The 23,336-nt window shown below is 43.0% G+C and overlaps 1 protein-coding gene and 1 pseudogene across 1 annotated transcript in view; one reads left to right on the forward strand and one right to left on the reverse strand.

Moving 5' to 3' along the window:
• LOC126234828 (reversion-inducing cysteine-rich protein with Kazal motifs) overlaps positions 1–23,336 on the reverse strand; it is a 383,413-nt gene that overhangs the window by 30,022 nt on the left and 330,055 nt on the right. The window contains exons 10-14 of the mRNA XM_049943570.1: positions 22,180–22,460; positions 9,544–9,729; positions 4,184–4,385; positions 3,911–4,065; positions 3,665–3,792 (exon numbers count right to left, since the gene is read on the reverse strand). Of these exons, the coding sequence (XP_049799527.1) occupies positions 3,665–3,792; positions 3,911–4,065; positions 4,184–4,385; positions 9,544–9,729; positions 22,180–22,460 (952 nt within the window). The remainder of the gene's footprint in view (positions 1–3,664; positions 3,793–3,910; positions 4,066–4,183; positions 4,386–9,543; positions 9,730–22,179; positions 22,461–23,336) is intronic.
• On the forward strand, positions 20,923–21,040 carry LOC126238466 (5S ribosomal RNA; annotated as a pseudogene).

Raw genomic sequence — 23,336 nt, forward strand, 5'->3', positions numbered from 1 at the left:
ACTTTGCCGCCTACCCGTGATTTCCCCGTTCTTCAATCACTTTCCATTGGTGCTCACGTGAGGAGTACGCGAACAGAACACCAGATACGCTGGTATCAAAAATGGCTCTGAGCACTATGCGACTTAACTTCTGAGGTCACCAGTCGCCTATAACTTAGAACTTATTAAATCTAACTAACCTAAGGACATCACACATATCCATGCCCGAGGCAGGATTCGAACCTGCGACCGTAGTGGTCGCTCGGTTTCAGACTGTAGCGCCTAGAACCGCACGGCCACTCTGGCCGGCCGCTGGTATCAGTCACCGGGCCATCTGTCTCCTATTAAGGTCGCCTATGGCAGTGAATTGCCCCTTTCCCGGACTCCGTTGTTGGTGGATTACCACTCGCCTCTCCTTATGGTGTTACGTGCGCCCAGATCAATCAGGCGGTTTCAGTCACATAGTGGACAGTGATCACACACAATGTTTCTTTCCCATCATTATACAGGGTGTTAAAAAAATGTGACATGTTTTCATCTTCGCTACTGTGAAACACATCTCTTCTGCTGCAAGATCTTTGCTATTACTACCGACCTACAGAAAGGAGTGAACAAATGAGGACACATTCCTGTGTTATTGTCCATGGATACAGCATGTAGCAAACATCTGTTAGTGTTGATACTGTAAACGGTATTCACAGTTCTGGATAAGTGCAGCACACACATTAGTTCTAATGCAACCGGTTTGTGTTGTAATGAATTCCTCAAATGCTTTTACATTGCAGGTTTATCCATACACTTGCTAGCAAAATGGAGGCAAATACTCGTAGCAGACACGATCCTTGGTTTATGCAGACTCCGTTAATGATATAAAAACACTTCAGGCATGCGTCATTGACGTCTACCAGTGCATCCGTGACCGACCTGGAGATCTTCATAGAGCGCTTGTTCACGTGAGACGTCGGGCAAGCGCATGCCTTAGTACTAATGGACACCGTACCGTGCACGTCCTTTCGTGATGGCTCACATGTGCAGGACGTATGGAACACCAAGCAGAGTACATTAGAAGATTTGCTGTTTCACAGTAACAGAATTATGTGTTATCATTGGTTTACTCATTTGTTTTGTGCGTTCTTCAGTAGAAGAGATGTGTTTCGCAGTAGCGAATATGAAACAGATGCTTCTAGCCCTTAAGGAAAACATTTAGAGCCCGTGTTAACGGAATATTTTGGCCTTGTTTTGATCTATTCTATCATCTCTGAAGATATGGAATACTTTTTTCAACACCGTGGCAGGCGTATTTTCTCTGGCGTTTCGTTAGGTGTCTGAAATTTCGTTTTTTCTATTGTTTGTATGGAGTCAGCCCAAACAAAAGTGCTCATCAGTTATTTCTTCCAAAGCCCAGCACCGACAGAAAGCGTCGGTTTGTTTCCTATTACAAATAAAAACATTTCTAAATGCAGTTTTTCATTCCCATTCCATGGAGCGGTCCCAAATTAGTCTGGTGCGATATTAGTTTCATCAGATAACTAGGTATCCGGGCTAGAAGATTTGACATCGGGTCACCCTACGGAAGGACTGGTGTCTCCACATTATTACTTCAGTGTTCGTCATCTCTGATGTCCTCCACCGTAGCTGAGTGGACAGCGTGCCGGCTTGTCGTGCCGGGGGGCCCAGGTTCGATACTCGGCTGGGTTGGAGATTGTTCTCTGCTCAGGGACTGGGTGTTTGTGCCCTCTTGATCGTCATCATTTCATCCTCATCGACGCGCAAGTGGCCGAAGTGGCGTCACCTCAAAGGACTTGCACCCGGCGATTAGGTCTACCTGCCGGGAGGCCCTCGCCACACGACATTACATCATCTTCAATACATAACTTGCCATTAATAAAGTCAAACGAGTTTTAAGAACAATCAACAGTAAACTTTACTAACCAGATTTTAGAAAAATGACTTTTAACCAGTTGCCACTAATTATGAGTCACAACCCCTCAATTTGTAAACAAAAGAAAAATTCAGAGTAGGTATTAAAATCCATGGAGAAGAAATAAAAACTCTGAGGTTCGCCGATGACACTGTAATTCTGTCAGAGACAGCAAAATACTTGTAAGAGCAGTTGAACGGAATGGACAGTGTCTTGAGAGGAGGATATAAGATGAACATCAACAAAAGCAAAACGAGGATAATGGAATGTAGTCGAGTTCAATCGGGTGATGCTGAGGGAATTAGATTAGGAAATGAGACACTTAAAATAGTAAAGGAATTTTGCTATTTGGGGAGCAAAATAACTGATGATGGTCGAAGTAGAGAGGATATAAAATGTAGACTCGCAATGGAAAGGAAAACGTTTCTGAACAAGAGAAATTTGTTAACATCGAGTATAGATTTAAGTGTCCGGAAGTCGTTTCTGAAAGTATTTGTATGGAGTGTAGCCATGTATGGAAGTGAAACATGGACGATAAATAGTTTCGACAAGAAGAGAATAGAAGCTTCCGAAATGTGGTGCTACAGAAAAATGCTGAAGTTTAGATGGGTAGATCGCATAACTAATGAGGAGGTATTGAATAGAATTGGGGAGAAGAGAAGTTTGTGGCACAACGTGACTAGAAGAAGGGATCGGTTGGTAGGACATGTTCTGAGGCATCAATTTATCACCAGTTTAGTATTGGAGGGCAGCGTGGAGGGTAAAAATCGTAGAGGGAGACCAAGAGATGAATACACTAAGCAGATTCAGAAGGATGTAGGTTGCAGTAGGTACTGGGAGATGAAGAAGCTTGCACAGGATAGAGTGGCGTGGAGAGCTGCATCAAACCAGTCTCTGGACTGAAGACCACAACAACAACAACAAATGAACCTATCACGACCCACGCTGCTCTTCAGTGTATCTCCTGTATCTCTGTATGCCCTGTTTGATAGTGATGCTAGACTGACGAGCAACATTAGTTTTTTTTGTAAGGTACCTCCTTCGTTGGTGGACTACGCTCCCTGAGGATTCTTCCAGTGGATCTCAGTCTGGAATCTATCTGCCTTGCCTGCGATTAACGTTACGTGATCGTTCCACTTTGAAGCGCCCCGTACACATATTCCTACATACTTTTTTATGAACGTGACCACTTGGAATACCTTTTTTATGTTAAGGTCAGCTTCCAATCTCTGCACTAAACGCCTTCCTCCATTTCGTGCTTCGTAAAACGGTACTAACAGTGTTTTGCCCCTAGTGAAAGAGAAAAAGACTGACTTCCACAAAAGTTTATGCGTCCTTCGAGTAAAAAAAAAAACAAACAGCATAAATTCCATGTTACCAGGCAAGAAACACTTGTAGTTGTTAATGTGCGTGTAAGTGGTGGTAATAACACTGATTACAAACAAGTACCTTCGTTCTTAAGTTAAACATAGTATTCGCAGTAATTAGCCTCGTGTTCTAATAGCCGATTTACGTTTTTAAGTCATTTTTGTTTCCTATGGTGTCAGCATGATTTTTGTATGTATAACGTGTCTCAAAAGAAAAAGGTTTAGCAAAATCCCTTTTTCCTATTATGTACGTAGTGCAAACTGATTATTTGAGGGAAATGTAATCGTTCGTACCATATTTAATTCCAAATACTTTTTCTTAGTATCTGCTCTACAGTAGAAAATAAGAATCTTTAGATTCTTGGTATAAATCGTTTGCAAGGCGGTTTATACTTACTCGGCAAGGACCACTGTACGCAAATCTTCTCCAGGAACGTACCAGGGCGCACATGTTGTGGTGCTCCTGGCCCTCTGTGTCACACACAGGGTCGTAAGGCAAATTCGTGCATTGTTCTGTTGTTTCAACTGTGAAATCAATAAATAAACATGCATCACATTGTTTCGATGAAATTTCAAGTTTATTCTAATACTCTAACAATTACAGTCGGAATTACGAGTGTGTATGAGTATGTATGAGCCTTACCACACTTGTACTGCTTGCATGACTTGTGCATCATGGACAGACACACCTTCCTGTCTGGAATACACTGCTGCCCCCTGGAACACGTGTGGCTGGCACACGGATCCTTAGCAGAGCACGGACCGAATTCAAACTCTGCGTCAGTCAGACCAGCACACCTGGTATACAAAAGAAAGCACAGGTCACTTGCGGAACGCCCATAAACGAGATCCCTTGCATAAGAAAGGCCATCTCCCTTAACATACAAAAGCAGTGCCAAGCTGAACGTCTCCTTACTTTGCAAGACAGGCACTCGGATACGTGTTCCCGTTGCGGGCACAAACAGGTACATAGTGAGGCGGGCAGTTACAGGGAAGACTCGTGTAGGCGGGGTCAGGGTCTCCCAGCGCCGAAATCTCGCACTGCTTCTTGCTGCACGTTATTTCTCCGGCGAAGCAACTGCACGTGTTACACTCAATCTGGAACTGCGTGTTGTGTTCTGTAAACAGATTTTGGATTAGAACAGATGAAGGGAATACCAGCGCACTGACTTACGTGAACTACATTAATATTTGAATATAGCGGCATCATTGCTAGGGGAAGTGAACAGTTATATATGGCTGTCCACTGCGAATGCAATTGTTGAAGGCAGCATTTACAATTATAAAATAGTAAGTATAGAAGATGAAGCAATGAAATGAAATTTGTGCCGTAGCTGGGACTTAAAACCAGGTCTTCTGCTTGCTAGGAAAGTGTGCTAATCTCTACACATACATCTACATGATTACTCTGCTATTCACAATAAAGTGCCTGGCAGAGGGCTCAACGGACCACCTTCAAGCTCCCTCTGTACCGCTCCACTCTCGAAAGGCGCGCGGGAAAAACGAGTACTTGAATTTTTCTGTGCGAACACTGATTTCTCTTATTTTATCGTGATAATCATTTCTCCCTAAGTAGGTGGGTGCCAAAAGAATGTTTTCGCAATCGGAGGAGAAAACTGGTGATTGAAATTTCATGAGAAGATCCCGTCGCAACGAAAATCGCCTTTTGTTTTAATGACTGCCACTCCAATTCACGTGTCGTGTCTGTGGCACTATATCCCCTATTTCTTTGAAACTTTTCGATGTCATCCGTCAGTCCCACCTGATGGCGGATCCCACACCGCCCAGCAATACTCTAGAATAGGGCGGACAAGCGTGGTGCAAGCAGTCTCATTAGTAGACCTGTTGCACCTTCTAAGCGTTCTGCCAATGAATCGCAGTCTTTGGTTTGCTCTGCCCACAACATTATCTATGTGATCGTTCCAATTTAGGTTATTTTTAAATGTAATCCCTAAGTATTTAGTTGAGTTTACAGCCTTTAGATTTGTGTGACTTATCGCGTAATCGAAATTTAGCGGATTTCTTTTAGTTCTCATGTGAATAACTTCACACTTTTCTTTATTCATGGTCAATTGCCACTTTTTTCACCATACAGATATCTTATCTAAATAATTTTGCAATTCGTTTTGGTCACCTGAAGACTTTACAAGACAGTAAATGACAGAGTCATCTGCAAGAAATCTAATAGGGATACGCAGATTGTCTCCTATGTCGTTAATATAGATCAGGAACAATAGTGGGCCTATAAAACTTCCTTGAGAAACGCCGAATATTACTTCTGTTTTACTCGACGACTTTCCGTCTGTTACTACGAAATGTGACCTTTCTGACAGGAAATCACGAATCCAGTCGCACATCTGAGGCGATACTCCGTAGGCACTCAGTTTGGTTAGAAGACGCTTGTGAGGAACTGTGTCGAAATCCTTCTAGAAATCTAAAAATATGGAATCAATTTGACATCCCCTGTCGATAGCACTCATTACTCCATGAGAATAAAGAGCTACTTGTGTTTCACAAGAACGATATTTTCTGAATCCGGCTAACTATGTGTCAAGAAATCGTTTCTTCGAGGAAATTCATAATGTTCCAAAACCCTACTCCAAATCTACGTTAGTGAGATGGGCCTGTAATTCAGCGGATTACTCCTATTTCCCTTTTCGGGTATTGGTGTGACTTGAGCAATTTTCCAGTCTTTCGGTACGGAACTTTCTGTGAGCAAGCGGTTGTATATAATTGCTAAATATGGAGCAATGTATCAGCATACTCTGAAAGGAACTCGACTGGTATACAATCTGGACCGAAGGCCTTGCCTTTATTAAGTTATTTAAGTTACTTTTCTACACCGAAGAAATCTACTTCTACGTTTCTCATCTTATCAGTTGTTCTTGATTGGAATCAGGAATATTTACTTCGTCTTCTTTGGCGAAGGAGTTTCGGAAAACCGTGTTTAATAACCCTGCTTTAGTGGCACTGTCATCAGTGACTTCACCGTTGTTATCGCCCAGTGAAGGTAGGTATTGATTGCGTCTTGCCACTGGTGTGCTTTATGCATGACCAGAATCTCTTTGGGTTTTCTGTCACATCCCGAGACAGTGTTTCGTTGTGGAAATTATTAAAAGCATCCCGCAGTGAAGTACGCGCTATATTTCGAATTTCTGCAAAAAATTGCCAATCTTGGAGATTTTGCGTTCTTTTAAATTTGGCATGCTTTTTTGGTTGCTTCTGCAACAGCGATCTGACGCGTTTTGTGTACCATGGAGGATCAGTACCATCACTTATCAATTTGTGTGTGTTATATATCTCTCAATTGCCGTCGATACTATCTCTTTGACATCTTTCCACATCTTTTATATGCTTACGTGATCAGATCGGAAGGAGTGGAGGCTGTCTCTTAAAAATGCGTTAAGAGCATTTTATCAGCTTTTTCAGATAGATGTACTTTGCGTTTCTTTTCGATGGTTGTAGGTGTTACGGTATTCAGCCTAGCAGCAACTGCCTTGTGGTCGCTAGTGCCTGTATTCGTCATGATACTCCCTATTTGTCGAGGATTATTTGTCGCTAAGAGGTCAAGTATGCTTTCGCAACCATCATAGCATTGTGGCTGTCACGTTTTCACGGATTACTGTAGTCCAATGCCCTCCCTAACACAACTTCAGTTCACACCTTCAGACCATTTTCCCATTCTTTAATTGACGGTATTGTCGAGGCTCTCTGACACTGGAATATCACGCCAGATTTGTACATAACGGGGAAGTCCTGCCTGTAATTGGCTGAAGGTGTGGATTTAAGTCTGTGTTAGAGAGGGCGTTGGACTACAGTCTTCCATGTAGCATTGGAAGCCACCGTACTGAGATGGTGTAGTGGTTAGTGCGTCTGTCTAGTAGACAGAAGACCCAAGTTTAGGTCCAGGCTATGGCATATAATTTAATTTATTGCTTCAACTTCTATCCTTATCGAAGAAAAGATATGTCTCCAGGAAAATCCAGTTCCATCATATAAAAGTGGTGAGTGTTGGGACGTGGTAGCGACCAGATGTGTTAACGGCTCGTGCTTAAAACAAATGGCTCTGAGCACTATGGGACTTAACATCTTAGGTCATCAGTCCCCTAGAACTTAAAACTACTTAAACCTAACTAACCTAAGGACATCACACGCATCCATGCCCGAGGCAGGATTCGAACCTGCGAGCGTAGCAGTCCCGCAGTTCCGGACTGAAGCGCCTAGAACCGCACGGCCACCACGGCCGGCTCGTGCTTCATGTACAGTAACATCGCTCCCAAACCATAAAACATGGTAATGGGCACCATACGGTAAAACAGGATATCTATTCTCCGTCTGGAATAAGCGCGTGAACTGTTATGTAAATATCGAGTATGTGTGTTGTATCGTGAAGATTAACAATCACCATGCTGAGATGGTTTCTAGGCCATAAGCAAGTACGGACTTCATACCACCGTGTGAAACTTCAGTGTCTCGAAAGTGTGGGGTAAATGAGATATTTCACGAGTGGGTGAGCATTCGTTTCATTTTATTCTTTTACACTGTCAGTGGGGAGATACACGATCTGTCAATTTAAACCATGTCTGAATAAAAATCCTACATCAAGATCGCAAAATTTTCTTTATTAATTAATGGTTTCCGCTCACTGACGAGCCATCTGCAGATCTATCTAAAATTTTGTTCAGTGAGTGCTAATCATTCCACATCGTCGTATTCTTAGAGCTAAGTCGCCCCTAAAATGGAAATCGTAGTTGGGTATGTAAACTGACAACGCTAATCACTATCAAATATTGTTACATTGCCTATATGGCCACAGTTGCCTACAAACTATCGACAGGAATGAGAGTTGCATCGCCCATGAGTGGATGTAAACGACATATCACTTACAATATTCACAACAGCTGTTTGACAGCTGTCAGCCATGGGCGATGCTCCAGTGGTTTCTGTCGATCGCTTTTAGACGTGTACGGTAATGTGGTCATTGTAACAATATTTGACTGGTGATTAACTTCGTCAGTTTACATAACCAACAACTATTATTCGTGTTAGGGTGACTTATGTCTAAGAATACGACGATGTGTAGTGATTGTCACACATTGGACAGCATTTTAGACTGATCTGAAGACGGCTCGTCATTGGGTCGAAATTGGTAATCAATAAAGAATATTTGCAATTTTAACGTAGGATCTTCATCCACACATGGTTTATTCGTTTCATTGCCTTGCCATGGAGGCTACATCGTCTGCATAGCTATTATTACGCACGTCTTTGTAAACAGGAACAGTGTTCTGTGTAGTTATTCAACAGAGTTCAAATGGTTCAAATGGCTCTAAGTACTATGGTATTCAACATTTGAGCGGGCCGGACTGGACGAGCGGTTCTAGGCGCTTCAGGCTGGAACCGCGCGACTGCTACGGCCGCAGGTTCGAATCCTGCCTCAGGCATGGATGTGTGTGGTGTCCTTAGGTTAATTAGGTTTAAGTAGTTCTAAGTTCCAGAGGACTGATGACCTCAGCTGTTAAGTCCCATAGTGCTCAGAGCCATTTGAACTCAACATCTGGGGTCATCAGTCCCCTAGATTTGGAACTACGTAAACCTAACTTAACCTAAGGACATCACACACATCCATGACCGAGGCAGGATTCGAACCTGCGACCGTAGCAGCAGCGCGGTTCCGGACCGAAGCGCCTAGATCCCCGCTCGGTCACAGCGGCCAGCAAAACTGTTCAAATCAGGACGAAACATACATATTAAATCCAAACCTGTACCTAACAAGAATTAGCGTTGCAGTATGTGTGGCTGTAGACCGTGAACAGTACAGCCCGCATTTATGTATGTTGTCCCTTGTCTCAATAGACGTGCAGCAGATGAAGTACGTCAGTATTAAACACAGTGTGTATTCGTGAAGGTATTTCTGCCGGGGTGCTTACACTAGCAAGTTGTTGTGATGATAAAATTCTCATTATTGGTACCATGTCGTAGGAAAGCGTCATCTCTGTTGTTATAATTAATGAACAAACACGGTCTGGATCACTTCTATTATTACCGACTAGAGGTTTCAAGTCATCTTCAGGTCTGGTGCCACGAAGTGCAGATTGTCAAGTGAAACTGAGTTGACAAAATGCACTTAGCGGTGCCACACCAGAAGATGAGCTACAGTGCAGACTGAAACTGTAAGCTGTTGGTAAAAGAAGTCACACACACGGTGTTTGTTTATTTATGCTATTATAACGTGAGAAGTAATTTCGGACTACGGAACGTAGTGAAGTGACTCACCAATCTTCCTGTTCCCGAGCCAGCAGGACTCCATTTCTGTGCAGGGTAAGGGCCTGCAGCTCTCCAGAGATCCCCGCGAAGAGCACCGACAGATTTTCAAGCACCCTTTCCGTTCGTGAACGACTGGAATGCGGACGAAAGTGCCCTCCGGTACAAGGTACTGAGAGACCTCACCCAGCTTGCAGCCTGTTGAAAGAACAGAGGTATTAAATTTGCTATGCGTTTAGCAGAATATGGAAGATGGATAAAACTTTGATATTTGACAGCAAATTTAGGTACTGAAAATGGGCTCAGTTACAATGAGAGAAATTCGAAGACACATGCTAAGAAAGTCTGAAAACCCTTTCGTAAAGTTAGAACAATTAAATAATTAGAAGCGTTGTTTTTGAGTTAGACCGAACACTACGACCTTTTTTGAGGGATTTTCGACTCTTTTACATAGTGCCTCACTAGTAGAAAGTGGCGTCTTTTGGTGTCCCAATCATCAAGCTCCTAGCACGAGCTATGCGCAAGACCTTCGCAGATGGCGAATGCCTCTGCTACTGACTCTCTGTTGCCAAACGTAATTCCCAAACTACCCTTCTGTCTTTTAAACGGTTTGTCACTTTTTTCCTGGGTAACGTCTCCGCTAGAACCGTTGCTAGGTTTTTGCCGCCCTAGGGGAGAACTGACAAATGACGCCCGTCTTTGTTGCTACCATCGGTGTCCCTGATAAAAACCCCTCCCCCCCCACCACTACCAATATCCAACAGCACAACAATTCAAGTATCCCATTTTACTTTTAATCATTAAGCTAAGACGACCAGGTGTCTTCATTTTCTGCGAGTAGTACTGTTTTCATGCTTTGCCCTCATTTCCTTTAAAACTCATTGAGATTAACAAATGTCTTCAGGTTTTTTTATTTTTTCTCCTCAGTTTTTGAAATTTCCCAGAATAACTGAAACAGGAAGAATGTGCCGAGTATTCTAAACTTGTTCAAAAATGGTCCAATGGCTCTGAGCGCTATGGGACTTAACTTCTAAGGTCATCAGTACCCTAGAACTTAGAACTACTTAAACGTAACTAACCTAAGGACATCACACACATCCATGCCCGAGGCAGGATTCGAACCTGCGACCGTAGCGGTCGCGTGGTTCCAGACTGAAGCGCCTAGAACCGCGCGGCCACAATGGCCGGCTTTAAACTGGTACTCAACTGACTATACCAGTGGAACCAAATTTGGCACCAGATTTATTTTATTGCAAGAAAATGGACTAATAAGGACGTAAAACTATTTCCTAATACGAACGAATTTTTCCTTGACTTCAGAAATTATGCTATACTGAGGAAGTCATGCTAAAGTATCAAACTACGTCATTTGTATAATCGTCGTGTTACTTCGTTTCTGTTTTAATTGAAATACTCTTAGAATCTTTTTCAGTATCGACTTCCTTGCAATTAAATAAATAAATGGCGCCTTGCTTGCATTTTCTGTTGCGAATTGTACAATTTTTGTGAGCCGGCCCAGTGGCGCAGTGGTCTAAGCGAGTGGTTTCTGGACATTCGTCCGAGATGGGACCTGGTTCGAATCTTAGAGTGGCGTCGACGTCGTGTTTGAGTAAAACCACTCTCTCTTTCTTTTCCCGCAGTCAGTCGCCCTGAATTAGGGGCGGGTGACGGTTTTAGCCGATTGAGTTGTTCACGGTCGTTAATCCACCTTTTTCAAAAAAAAAAAAAGTTTCTGTTAAGTACATTTCTTTATTAAACTGTTTCTTCAAGCGTGGTTACTAGACTTCGAGTATTACTTCTACTACAGTAAATTTTTGGCTTTAGATTTTTTCCTTCTACAGAGTTACAATGAAATTTATGTGCTACAAGTAACATTTAAAATTTATCAGAAGTAAAACTCTGATGATAGTATTTTATTCTTATTCTATACTTATTTCACATGGAAAGTACCTCTCAGATTCATCATATGTTTACTGCACAATCATGGCACAGTTCAGAAATTCTTTGTTAATCCTCGACAAGTCAGCGCACTGGCACGCTCCACGTTCGACAGAGATGAATCAAGGTCATGTTTGTTTACGTTTTGTACTCAGTAGCGGCTGCTTTAGTTTTGAGTTACATAGCGGCAATGTGTTTACTTTCGTCAAAGTAAGTAGAGGCCCTGTTCGGTAAGCTTTTGAAAACAATTGGGTATTTTGATTCTTCCTTTGTATCATTTTTTTCTCATTATTTTTTCATTGTTTTCTCCGTCCGATTTTTAATATTTTCCGCCTCTGCCTTTCCAAAATTCGGTCACCTGAGGGGGCCGCCTTGTTTGAGAAACTGCCCTGATTTCCGCTCGACATCTGTGCCCCGTTCTTACACTAGTCGCCTCACAAACAGGCAGTTTAAAGACCTTCCGAGCATTAGCGATGGCCTTTACCTGTTGGTAGGCCCATTCATTGTGGCAGTACACCTCACGTCGCGTGACGATGGCTTCACATACGTATTCATAAATGCTCATAGCAAACGCTATGATATGAGTATGTACACTGCTGGCCACCGTAAATGCAACACCCTGAAGGAAGCATCCGAATCAAGTGAAATTTACACCATGAGTTTGCAGCGATGAGATATGCAACTGATTATCATTTCAGCGCAGACGCACATCACGCGCGCCTGTGGCGCCACCTCATAGCGCCACTTAAGGCTTGGCGATTTCGACGAGTGTACGTTCGGCACGTGTGTTTACCTTGTGGTTGTTTCACAAGACCATCAGTTATGCCTCGTAGACAACAGCGAACATATTTTGATCAAGTATCCGAGTTCGACAGAGGAAGGATAGTGGCTTACCGAGATTGTGGATTATCATACAGAGAAATCGCTAGTCGTGTTGGACGAAACCAAACAACTGTAATGCGAATATGTGACAGTTGGATGCAGGAGGGTACGACGGACCGACGTGGTCGATCGCATTCACCTCGGTGCACCACTGCACGTGCTGATAGGCAAATTGTGCGCATGGCAGTGACGGATCGCTCAGTGACATCCCGAACCGTAGCACAGCACATTGCGTCTGTAACGCATCATCCAGTGTCTGCGCGTACCATTCGACGCCGTTTACAGCAGAGTGGTCTGTCCGCAAGACGTCCATTGCTTCGTCTACCATTGACGCAGAACCACAGACGTCTCCGTCGCCAATGGTGTGATGACAGACGGATGTGGACGGCAGAATGGAATGACGTTGTCTTTACTGACGAGGCACGCTTCTGTCTGCAACACCACGATGGTCGGATTCGAGTGTGGAGACACTGTGGAGAGAGGATGCTGGACAGCTGCATTATGCACCGCCACACTGGTCTTGCACCGGGTATTATGGTATGGGGCGGTATTGGATATTACTCTCGCACGCCTCTAGTACGCATTGCCAGTACTTTAAATAGCCGGCGCTACATATCCGAGGTGCTGGAGCCAGTTGTCCTTCCTTACCTTCAGGGCTCGGCCACAGCCATATTTCAACAGGATAATGCGCGACCACATGTGGCACGCATTGTCCAAAGGTTCTTCGTCAATAACCAGATTGAATTGCTTCCCTGGCCGGATCGCTCTCCGGTTCTTTCGCCGATAGAAAACATGTGGTCCATGGTTGCTCAACGAGTGACCCAGATTACATCCCCAGCTGCCACACCAGATGATCTTTGGCAACGTGTGGAAGCTGCTTGGGCTGCTGTACCCCACGAACACATCCAACGTCTCTTTCACTCAATGCCGAGACGTGTGGCAGCGGTGATCTCCAACAATGGCGGCTACTCTGGCTACAGATTCTGGCAGGAACCACAGGTCACAGACGTCTGTAAACGTAATCATTTGATACTTGGTCAACATGTTATTTACAAAATAAATTTTGTTGTGCTACCTCTTGTCTTTCTTGGTGTTGCATTTACGGTGGCCAGCAGTGTATTTTGTTAATAAATCGGATGCATGATTTTGTTTTAATGTGACTTAGATGCAATAGATTACTATAGGAATAAAAGAGTGGGTCACGACGTCCCGTTCCGACGGTAAGCGACGGTCAGCTCGTCGTTAATACTTTAACGTATTCCCTGAAAACTTTGGAAATTTACGCAAGGCATTTCGGTTATCAGAATGAAACTTTCTCCCTCTACTGAAGTGTGCGCTGCAGCAGAGTGTGTACTGTTTTTGTATTCAATGACAGATAAAAACTGGTTACGCAATCTGAACTCGAACACGAAACCTTGCATTTTGCGTTTAGTGCTCCCACAAGGCAGCTATCGCACAAAGTATGTAACATGCTTCCATGAATTTCGGAGGGTAGGAGAGAGATAATGGCAGAAATGAAACTGTGAGGGTGGATTGTGAGAGCTACCTGGATAGCCTGGTAGGTAAAAGCACTGGTCAAGAAAGGCACGGTACCGAGTTTGAACCCGGGAATGACATACAGCTTTAACCAGCCAGGATTTATCTCTTCTTTATAATCTCCTGTTTCTCAAACTCGGAATTCCTCCCTCTAAGGGATTCGAATCGGCTACTTCAGGATGACACCTGTACTCTGTTGGCCGTTAAATTTACAGCAACACTATTAGATCGCATGCTGCAAACATCAAACTAAAATTAGGTGCGCAACATGTTTGGGTAAGAATCAGCTTATTTTCCCCCTCTTATAATTCATTTCTTCAGCTTCTATCATTACCGCAGATAAAATTGAGACTCAAATGCCTCAAGGAAAATTTAATTATATAGTTAATTTTAGTTCATTCATTGCAGAAAAACAATGTAGGTAAGATATCGAATTTTTTTTTTAAACCGAGAGCAGAGCTATCTCTCATTTCCTTTTCTAGTTATTGGGTTTCACATCCAATGGACGGTCACGCGCAATGCGCCCATACACATTCTTGTGGATCACAAATCATGTGGCCATAACAATATCATATTTAACAAAATATTCAAGATATTTAAACAACGTTTTTGCACACCATGAGGCACATACGTTGTACGATAAATAATAGTAAATTTTTATTCGCCGAATTAAGCAATTAAGCAAGCAACTCGTCCGCTGCAGTGAGAGGTCGGCAGTTCAGGACGCATAGAGACATCCATAGCGGTGTAGGAAAACCCAGGCTGCACGTGTATACACAGCCACAAGCATATTAAGACATGTATACTCATCCACAGCAGCGTAGGAGTTAAAGGTGAAATGGAAGAAATAGGCGGAGCAACAGCACACAGTTGTGTGGGTTTTGTGTAGGTTTTGCAGCACCAGGGCAGTTCCTGGGTTAACACAGATGTTAGCTGTGTAAACGAGCTAGGTGAATTGCTTTTGACTCAGGCGAACTCTCATGTCTCTGCTATTCTCTGTTGCATTTAACAGACAGGGATATACAAAAAAAGGCCTGTGCCTGAACAGGAGGGGGAAGAACTTCTTAGCTGAGTATCTTGCAGAAAGTGCAAGAGGGTGCGGGGAGGGGGGTCACAGGCACGCAATACAAAATTCCTGTGCTTACTGGAGACAGAGAGACACATTTTTTTAGATTACAGTCAGGTTGCTAACAAACAATCTTGAAAGAAATTAGAATAGGTCATAATATATGTATCGATTTCCAAAAAATAAAATGTATTTGTTTCATCAGTACATTAGCGGGCTGAAAAACAAGATAGATTGTCCTCTTGTATGTCTAGAAGATGAGGAGAGGTTATGAAGTGACATATGTTCAGTGCCTCACTGAACGCCATGTACAACAGTCATACAGGAGTTAAATATCAGAGATTATAAACTAACATCATTTTTGTATAGAGCTGATATGGAAAAAAGAGGAGTTGCAACATATGTAAAAGTTGGCGCACTGGGGAATTTGTTTTGTGTATATCAAAAGCGAGATGCATGTGCGTGTGGGTTGTCACTGCAGAATGTTTCTGTGTTAATTATAACAGTCTACAACCTCCCTCTAGACAACTTACTGCCGTTTGTGAGAAATCTAGACAAATTATTGAGTTACCTGCAAGACCAGAAGAAACAGTTAGTGGTTTGCGAAGATTTCGTTGCAGGTATCTTAAATGATATGAACAAGAACATGAATTCGAATTGTTATTTGTGTGTTTCAATGAATTTCCATTAGTTAATTTTCCGAATCATCTGCAGCAAGGTATTAACATTTGTAATGGCTTTGCTCAGGCTGAAATGATTTAAATACACCCAATTGTTACTCTGCTATCTGTCAGGCTCATACAAAGCAGTGAAGCTTATTAATGACAATACGATACAATGTTTCAGGAGTAAGTTGAAAGAGATGGTATGAGATAAAGTGTATCTAGAGACAGATGCTAATACCAAATTCAAGTTATTCTGTTGTAAACTTGTGTCAATATTTGAAAGTAGCTATCCTAAACGTTATCCAGAACATCAATTAAAATAAGTAAGTCTTGGGTATCTAGGAAAATTAAAAACTAACAGAAGAGGAACAGTGATATTTAAATAATGGCCAGAATAAGTTAAGACGTGATATTACTTGCTTACTACAAAAAATGATGTAATATTTTAAGGAAAGTAATTAAAATGTCCAGAACTATTTGTACCTCGATAGAAATTAATAATTCAGACAATAAGATTAAAAGGTGTAGGATATTGTCATAAGTGAGACAAGACAGCCACACAGGGTACAAGTTACCATGACAATTAAATTAAATAACAATGTTGTGACATAATTTGTAAGTTGCAAGTGCTTTTAACAATCATGTTCTAAAGTAACAGCAATAATAGGATTAATTTGCTTAGTTAAAGAAGCAAGAAAATATTGTAAAACTGTCTTTCAACAAAACTTTAAGCAACTAGAAGGAGCACCAACATCATTCAATGAAATTAACAGAATTATAAAAATTCTGAAAAACAAAAGTTCATATGGTGTTGATGGAATTTCAAAGAGACTTTTGAAAAGTTGTCCTCACTTAACAGTTAATGGCCTTAGTGATAAATGTACATCAGTGGCACAGGGAATTTTTCCAGATGTGAAAAATTTCATTTTTAATCCTCTCTATAAAAAGGGTTACAAAAATACAAATAATTATCTTTCCTTACTTTGCTGATATATTATTCTAAATTTTTCTAAAAAGTGTCATATTCAATAGTAGTCTCACATTTCAGTAGAAAAAGTGTACTTAACTTATCACAGTTTGGATTCCAGAAAGGTTACTTGACAGAGAATGCTTCTTATACACTTACCCACCAACTGTTACAAGCCTTAAATAATAAAACATCGACAGTGGGTACTTTTTGTGATCTTTCCAACGTGTTTCATTGTGTTGAGTATATTACTCTATTATCAATACTGAAGTTTTATGAAACTGATGGCTTCAGACGTAGCTGGTTTTAATCATACTGAACAAACGAATACAAAAATCACTGCTGAATATTTAAAACAATGTTAGATAGGTAGAAAACGTCAGTGTTTGGGAAGAAATGTCAAAGGGTGTCCCACGTGGTTCAGTTTTGGGTCCTTTCCTATTCTTTATATGTCTGAATCATGTTCAATGTAACATGCAACTAGCAGAATTAGCTTTTAGCCGACTAAACTAGTGTTATAATTATTCCGATTAGAGAGAAAGCCGCAGAAGAGATTGTTAATAGTATTTTTCAAACGAATTATTAAATAGTTTCTCTGAAATGGGCTGTTCCTAAGTTTAGGAAAACACCCTATATTCAGTTATTACAGGAAATAGTAACAACTACTGATGTAGTACATGAACAGGAGACAGCAAATAGGGTGAAATGCTTCAAAGTTTTGAGTGTATATATTGATGAAAACTAGATCTGTAAGAAGCACGTTATTGAGCTGCTCAAACAATGAAGTTCAGCTACCTACGTTCTTCAAATAATTGCTAGTCTTGGAAAAAAAAAAAAAAAAAAAAAAACAAATCAATCTCATGAGATATTGTGCATATTCCGACTCAATAATGTCTTATGGAATCATTTTCTGGAGTAAATCACCACTCTGAGAGAAAGTAATGACTGCACAAAAGCGAGCAGTAAGAATAATAAGTGATTTTCAACAGCGGTCGTTATGTAGCTTTGTCTTCAAGGAGATCGACATTTTAACTGCACCATCACAATACAAATATTCGCTAATAAATTCGTCATAAATAAAAATCCATCAAAACTTGAGAATGTGATGTCCATACCCAAAACACTATAGGAAAAAATGACCGATATTGATCATTATCAAAATTAGCAGCGGCTCAGAACAAATATGAAAATGCAGCAACAGAAATTTTTGATTACATGCCCAATAACATAAAATATGAGACATGTACAAAGCAAGTTTTAACACTAAGCTAAAATTTTAAATCTAACCTATGATCATTTCTCATGGGAAACTTCTTCTATTCTATGGGCGGATTCCTGCTTAATAAGTGGTAGCCTCTATGGAAAAGTGTAGTTGCATGAATAGGACTAAAAATTTGTGTGTTCATGAATGTTAACACCAATCATGTGTACATATCCTGTAAACTGACTCATTCCACATCATTTCGATTAAACCATCGGTCAAATTATGTATGGAACATTAAATAACTAACAAGCAAAGAAAGTCCCGTTAACAGTGTTCCGACCAATGACAACAATGGGTATAAAAATGTCACAACGTCTTTTCTATAGTAGTCCCAGTCCTGAGTACAGCATCATAGTGGATCCTCGTGCGGAAACTTCAAGAATATGCAACGTTTGTAGGGGGGAGGGGGGGGGGGGCATTCAGTACAGAGCAACGAGAATTTGTGGTTCGCACAGGGGGTAATTTGGAAAGCTACTCCTCTATTTCTGACCCATTAAGGCAGGTGGCTCTTTCCTTGTCAGTCCGCAGCTCGTGGTCTCGCGGTCGCGTTCTCGCTTCCCGAGCACGGAGTCACGGGTTCGATTCCCGGCGGGATCAAGGATTTTCACCTGCCTCCAGATGACTGGGAGTTTGTGTTGTCCTCATCATTTCATCATCACTCATGAAAGTGGCGGGGTTGGACTGAGCAAAGGTTGGGAATTTGTACGGGCGCTGATAACCGCGCAGTTGAGCGCACCACAAACCAAACATCATCATCTTCCCTTGTTTTCGAGGTGTCTGCGGGAACACAAGACCTCATGTTGCCCGTGCTGCCCTGATCTACCTTGATGCAGTGGTTGTTGGACTGGGTTACAGCACTGTGTACTAAAAAGTGTACTAAAAAGAGGAGTTGGAGCAAATGATCAAAGCACTAAAGGAGGCTGCCAGCAAATTTGGGCTAAACATAAACGAAGCCAAGACAGAGTACCTCGTTATGACGCGTGGTTATTGTAAGGCTGCTGATCATCTACAATCAGTTAAGGTTGGGGACCAGTCCTATAAGAGCGTGCAAGAATTCAAATACCTAGAGGCACTTTTCACTGAGAACTCGTCATGTGAAGCAGAGATCAATGCCAGAATACAAGCAGGAAACCGACCCAACCACAGCCTAGCCCAACTGCTTCCGTCCAGATACCTTTCCAGACAGTTCAAGATCCGACTGTACAAAACCCTGATCCAGCCTGTTGTTCTATACGGCTGTGAGACATGGAGTATCCGGAAACAGGTCTTCCATAAGCACCTTGTTTTTGAGAGAAAAGTGCTTCGGAAGATCTTCGGTCCGGTTCTGGACGCAGATACAGGGGAATGGAGGATCAGATACAACCCAGATCTTGAGGAACTATACCAGCAGCCCAACACAGCAGGAACCGTCAGAGCCGAACGAATGCAGTGGGCCGGCCATGTGGCCTGGTTGGAGGATCACAGATGGCCTCGGAAGCTCCTGGGTTTCACACCTACGGAAAGAGACCGCCAGAAACACCCGAGAAGCGTTGGAGTGATGGACTCCATGAATATTTAAACCAAGTGTCAATAGATGATGAGGAATGCAAGAAATTGGTAGAGGAAAGGAGAAAAGCGCGATTAGATTGGCATAGAATGGGAGACAGAAAACGAGATGAGTTGTTGAACTTGAGAAGGGAAGTTGGTCATAGGCTACGGGCAATGAAGAGGGATTATGTGAACAATCAAATTACAAAAATGGAAACAAACAGTAAAACAAAAAACATTAGGGAACTTTACCTAGACATAAATGGGTGTAGGAAGGGCTTCAAGGCTAGGACAAATGCACTTCGAGGGGATGCTGGGGGAATACTGACAGACCCCAGTGCTATATTAAGTAAATGGAGGGCGTATTTTGAGCATCTATTAACTGTACACCAGGAAGCAGGAAATGAGCAGGCGTACGAAATACATACAGCAGAACCCCAGCTACCTGAGCAAACGTTAAAGGAAGTAAGAGATGCAATCAACAAACTGAAAAACCATAAAGCACAAGGATCAGATTGCATAACTGCAGAATTAGTTAAAAATGGGGGACAGAAATGGGTGGAAGTAGTTCACAAAGTGATAACTAAAGAATGGAACTCAGAGATGATACCTGAAGAGTGGCAGGAGTCGATTCTGATCCCAATTTTTAAGAAAGGCGACAGAATGGATTGTAGTAATTATAGAGGGATATCGCTATTACCAGTACGTTCCAAAATTTTCTCGAATATTCTGCTAAGCAGGCTTACACCATATGCAGATGAAATTGAGGGGGATTACCAAGCCGGCTTTCGGAGGAACAGATCAACTATAGACCAAATATTCACCCTGCGTCAAATTTTGGAAAAGAAATGGGAATACAATAAACCAGTTCATAATCCTTTCATAGATTTTACAAAAGCATATGATTCAGTATTGCAATCAAAATTGTACAGAATTCTTTTGGAACTTGGAATACCAAAGAAGTATGTTAGACTTATAGAAGTGAGTTTGAAAAACACAAAACGTAGAGTACGCGTGGGGTAACTGGAGTCAGAAGAATTTGTAATAAAGAACGGACTTTAGCAGGGAGATGCCCTGTCTGCGCTACTTTTTAATTTAGTCCTAGAATATATTGTACGAATGGCAGCAGATAATTCAGAGGGTGTGGAGTTAAATGGAAATATTAAGATATTAGGGTATGCAGATGATCTAAACATCATTAGCGATAGGAAAGAATCTGTAACAGGAAATGCGAATGCGTTAATCGAGGCTAGTGAAGATGTAGATCTAAGGATAAGTGAAGACAAAACTAAATACCTGGTTACTACTAGAATGCCAACAGCAGTAGATCAGGAGATGTTAAGAGTTGGAGACATGCAGTTTGAAAAAGTGAACACATTTAAGTATCTAGGCGTGGACATTACTTCGAGAAATGAGATTGAATCCGAACTGAAGATGAGATTACGGGCGGGAAATGCGTGCTACTTCTCACTGAACAGATTACTTTCATCACGGATATTGTCTGGGAATTTAAAGATTAGAATATACAAAACTAATATTCTGCCACGGCAACGGCCTTGCCTCAGTGGATACACCGGTTCCCGTCAGATTACCGAAGTTAAGCGCTGTCGGGCGTGGCCGGCACTTGGATGGGTGACCATCCGGGCCGCCATGCGCTGTTGCCATTTTTCGGGATGCACTCAGCCTAGTGATGCCAACTGAGGAGCTGCTCGACCGAACAGTAGCGGCTCCGGTCAAAGAAAACGATCATAACGACCGGGAGAGCGGTGTGCTGACCACATGCCCCTCCTATCCGCATCCTCATCTGAGCGTGACACGGCGGTCGGATGGTCCCGATGGGCCACTTGTGGCCTGAAGACGGAGTGCTTTTTTATTATTCTGCCAGTCATGCTGTATGGGTGTGACACTTGGTCTCTCTCTGTCCAAAATGAAAAGCCGTTTCGAGTATTTGAAAACAAAATTTTGAGGAAAATTTTCGGAGCAAAAAGGGATGACATTAGCGGAGAGTAGGGAAAACCGTAGAAGGAAGAGGTTCACGAACTCTATTCAAGCCCTGACATAATCAGTATTATTAAATCACGTAGGCTGCGATGGGCGGGTCACGTTGCTCGAATGGATGAGGGCAGGGCAGCGCGCAGAGTACTGGTAGGACATCTAGAGGGAAAACGTCGTGTGGGTAGACTGGGGCGTAGATGGGAGGACAATGTGAAGGCTGATTTGAGGAGCCTAGGTATTGAAGGGGCAACGGTCTTGCCGCAGTGGATGCACCGGTTACCGTGAGATCACCGAAGTTTAGCACTGTCGGGCGTGGCCGGCGCTTGGATGGGTGACCATCCGGGCCGCCATGTGCTGTTGCCATTTTTAGGGGTGCACTCAGCCTCGTGATGCCAACTGAGGAGCTACTTGACCGAATAGTAGCGGCTCCGATCAAAGAAAACAATCATAACGACCGGGAGAGCGGTGTGCTGACCACACGCCCCTCCTATCCGCATCCTCACTGAGGATGACACGGCGGTCGGATGGTCCCGATGGGCCATTTGACGGAGTGCTAGGTATTGAAGGGGAATGGAAGGAAATAGCCCAAGACAGGGACAGATGGTGTAAATACGTTGCTGCGGTAATGGACTCTCGAGTCCGGTATGACCAGTGAGTAAGTAAGTCAATAGATGTGAATGGATGGCGGATAGCAGCAATGGACAGAATACAGTGGAGGAGGAAACTTGTAGGTGCGTGCGGTCCACTGGGCCTGATCACGTAGTAGTAGTAGTACTAAAAACTAGCTACGTTTACGAGGCTGACTCACCGGAAGTGCAGCGGTAGGTGCGGCAGGCGTGGCCCGAGGAGCAGTGGCGGTTGAGCTGGCAGACCTGGCTGGCGTTGCAGGGGTGGTCGCCCTTGCAGGGCAGCGTCAGCTCGTCCTGCGGCGGCACGTGCGGGCTGTCGCTGGGCTGCAGGAAAGGCCGCAGCGAGATGCACGGCGACTGCGAGCCGTCCGCCGACAGCCGCGAGCACAGCTCGGCCGCAGACTGGCCCGGCGCGCGCCGCCAGTCCAGGCACTGCCGCAGCAGCGCGTAGCAGTCCTCCCTGTCACACAGCGTGGCGGGGAGTCAGCACCGGCACGACACCCTGCAGCAAGCTCACATACACAGTACTCCACAGAGCTTTGAGAACATTTACTGTCATCGACTTTAACCTCCTTACCATTGCTGACGACAGCACCTCGGAGGGTCGCATCTACAATGTAATTCACTATCTGAAAGATTACAGGCTTCCACTGACGACACCTTTGATGTTGATTATTCATACGACGAAAGTTTATGAGCAATCAACGTCAATAAAGGGCTACCAGATGAAGTAAGTCATCTTTCACGCAATAAAATTCAGGAACTCCATTCTATATTACACTGCTGCAGTTCTTATTACACTACCCGAGTGAGTGTCGTTTCCTGGGTATGCATTTATTCCAGTCTTCAGATAGTCCACCTCCTCCTTCCCCACCTCTAAGTTAACCTTTTCCTCCCCGATCTGCCCATTACCATCTCTAAATTTATCTCTTCCTCCCTGTCCATCAATTTTTTCCCAATCTGTATTACTCCTCCACTCTCTCTATTACTCCTCCACTCTCTCTATTACTCCTCCACTCTCTCTATTACTCCTCCAATTACTCCTCCACTCTCTCTATTACGCCTCCACTCTCTCTATTACTCCTCCACTCTCTCTATTACTCCTCCACTCTCTCTATTACTCCTCCACTCTCTCTATTACTCCTCCACTGGCTCTATTACTCCTCCACTGTCTCTATTACTCCTCCACTCTCTCTATTACGCCTCCACTTTCTCTATTACTCCTCCACTCTCTCTATTACAACTCCACTCTGTCTATTACTCCTCTACTATTACCCCTCCACCCTCTCTATTACTCCTCCACTCTCTCCATTACTCCTCCACTCCCTCCACTACT

The sequence above is a fragment of the Schistocerca nitens genome, chromosome 2, assembly GCF_023898315.1.
Source record: "Schistocerca nitens isolate TAMUIC-IGC-003100 chromosome 2, iqSchNite1.1, whole genome shotgun sequence".
In the NCBI taxonomy this organism is placed as follows: Eukaryota; Metazoa; Arthropoda; class Insecta; order Orthoptera; family Acrididae; genus Schistocerca; species Schistocerca nitens.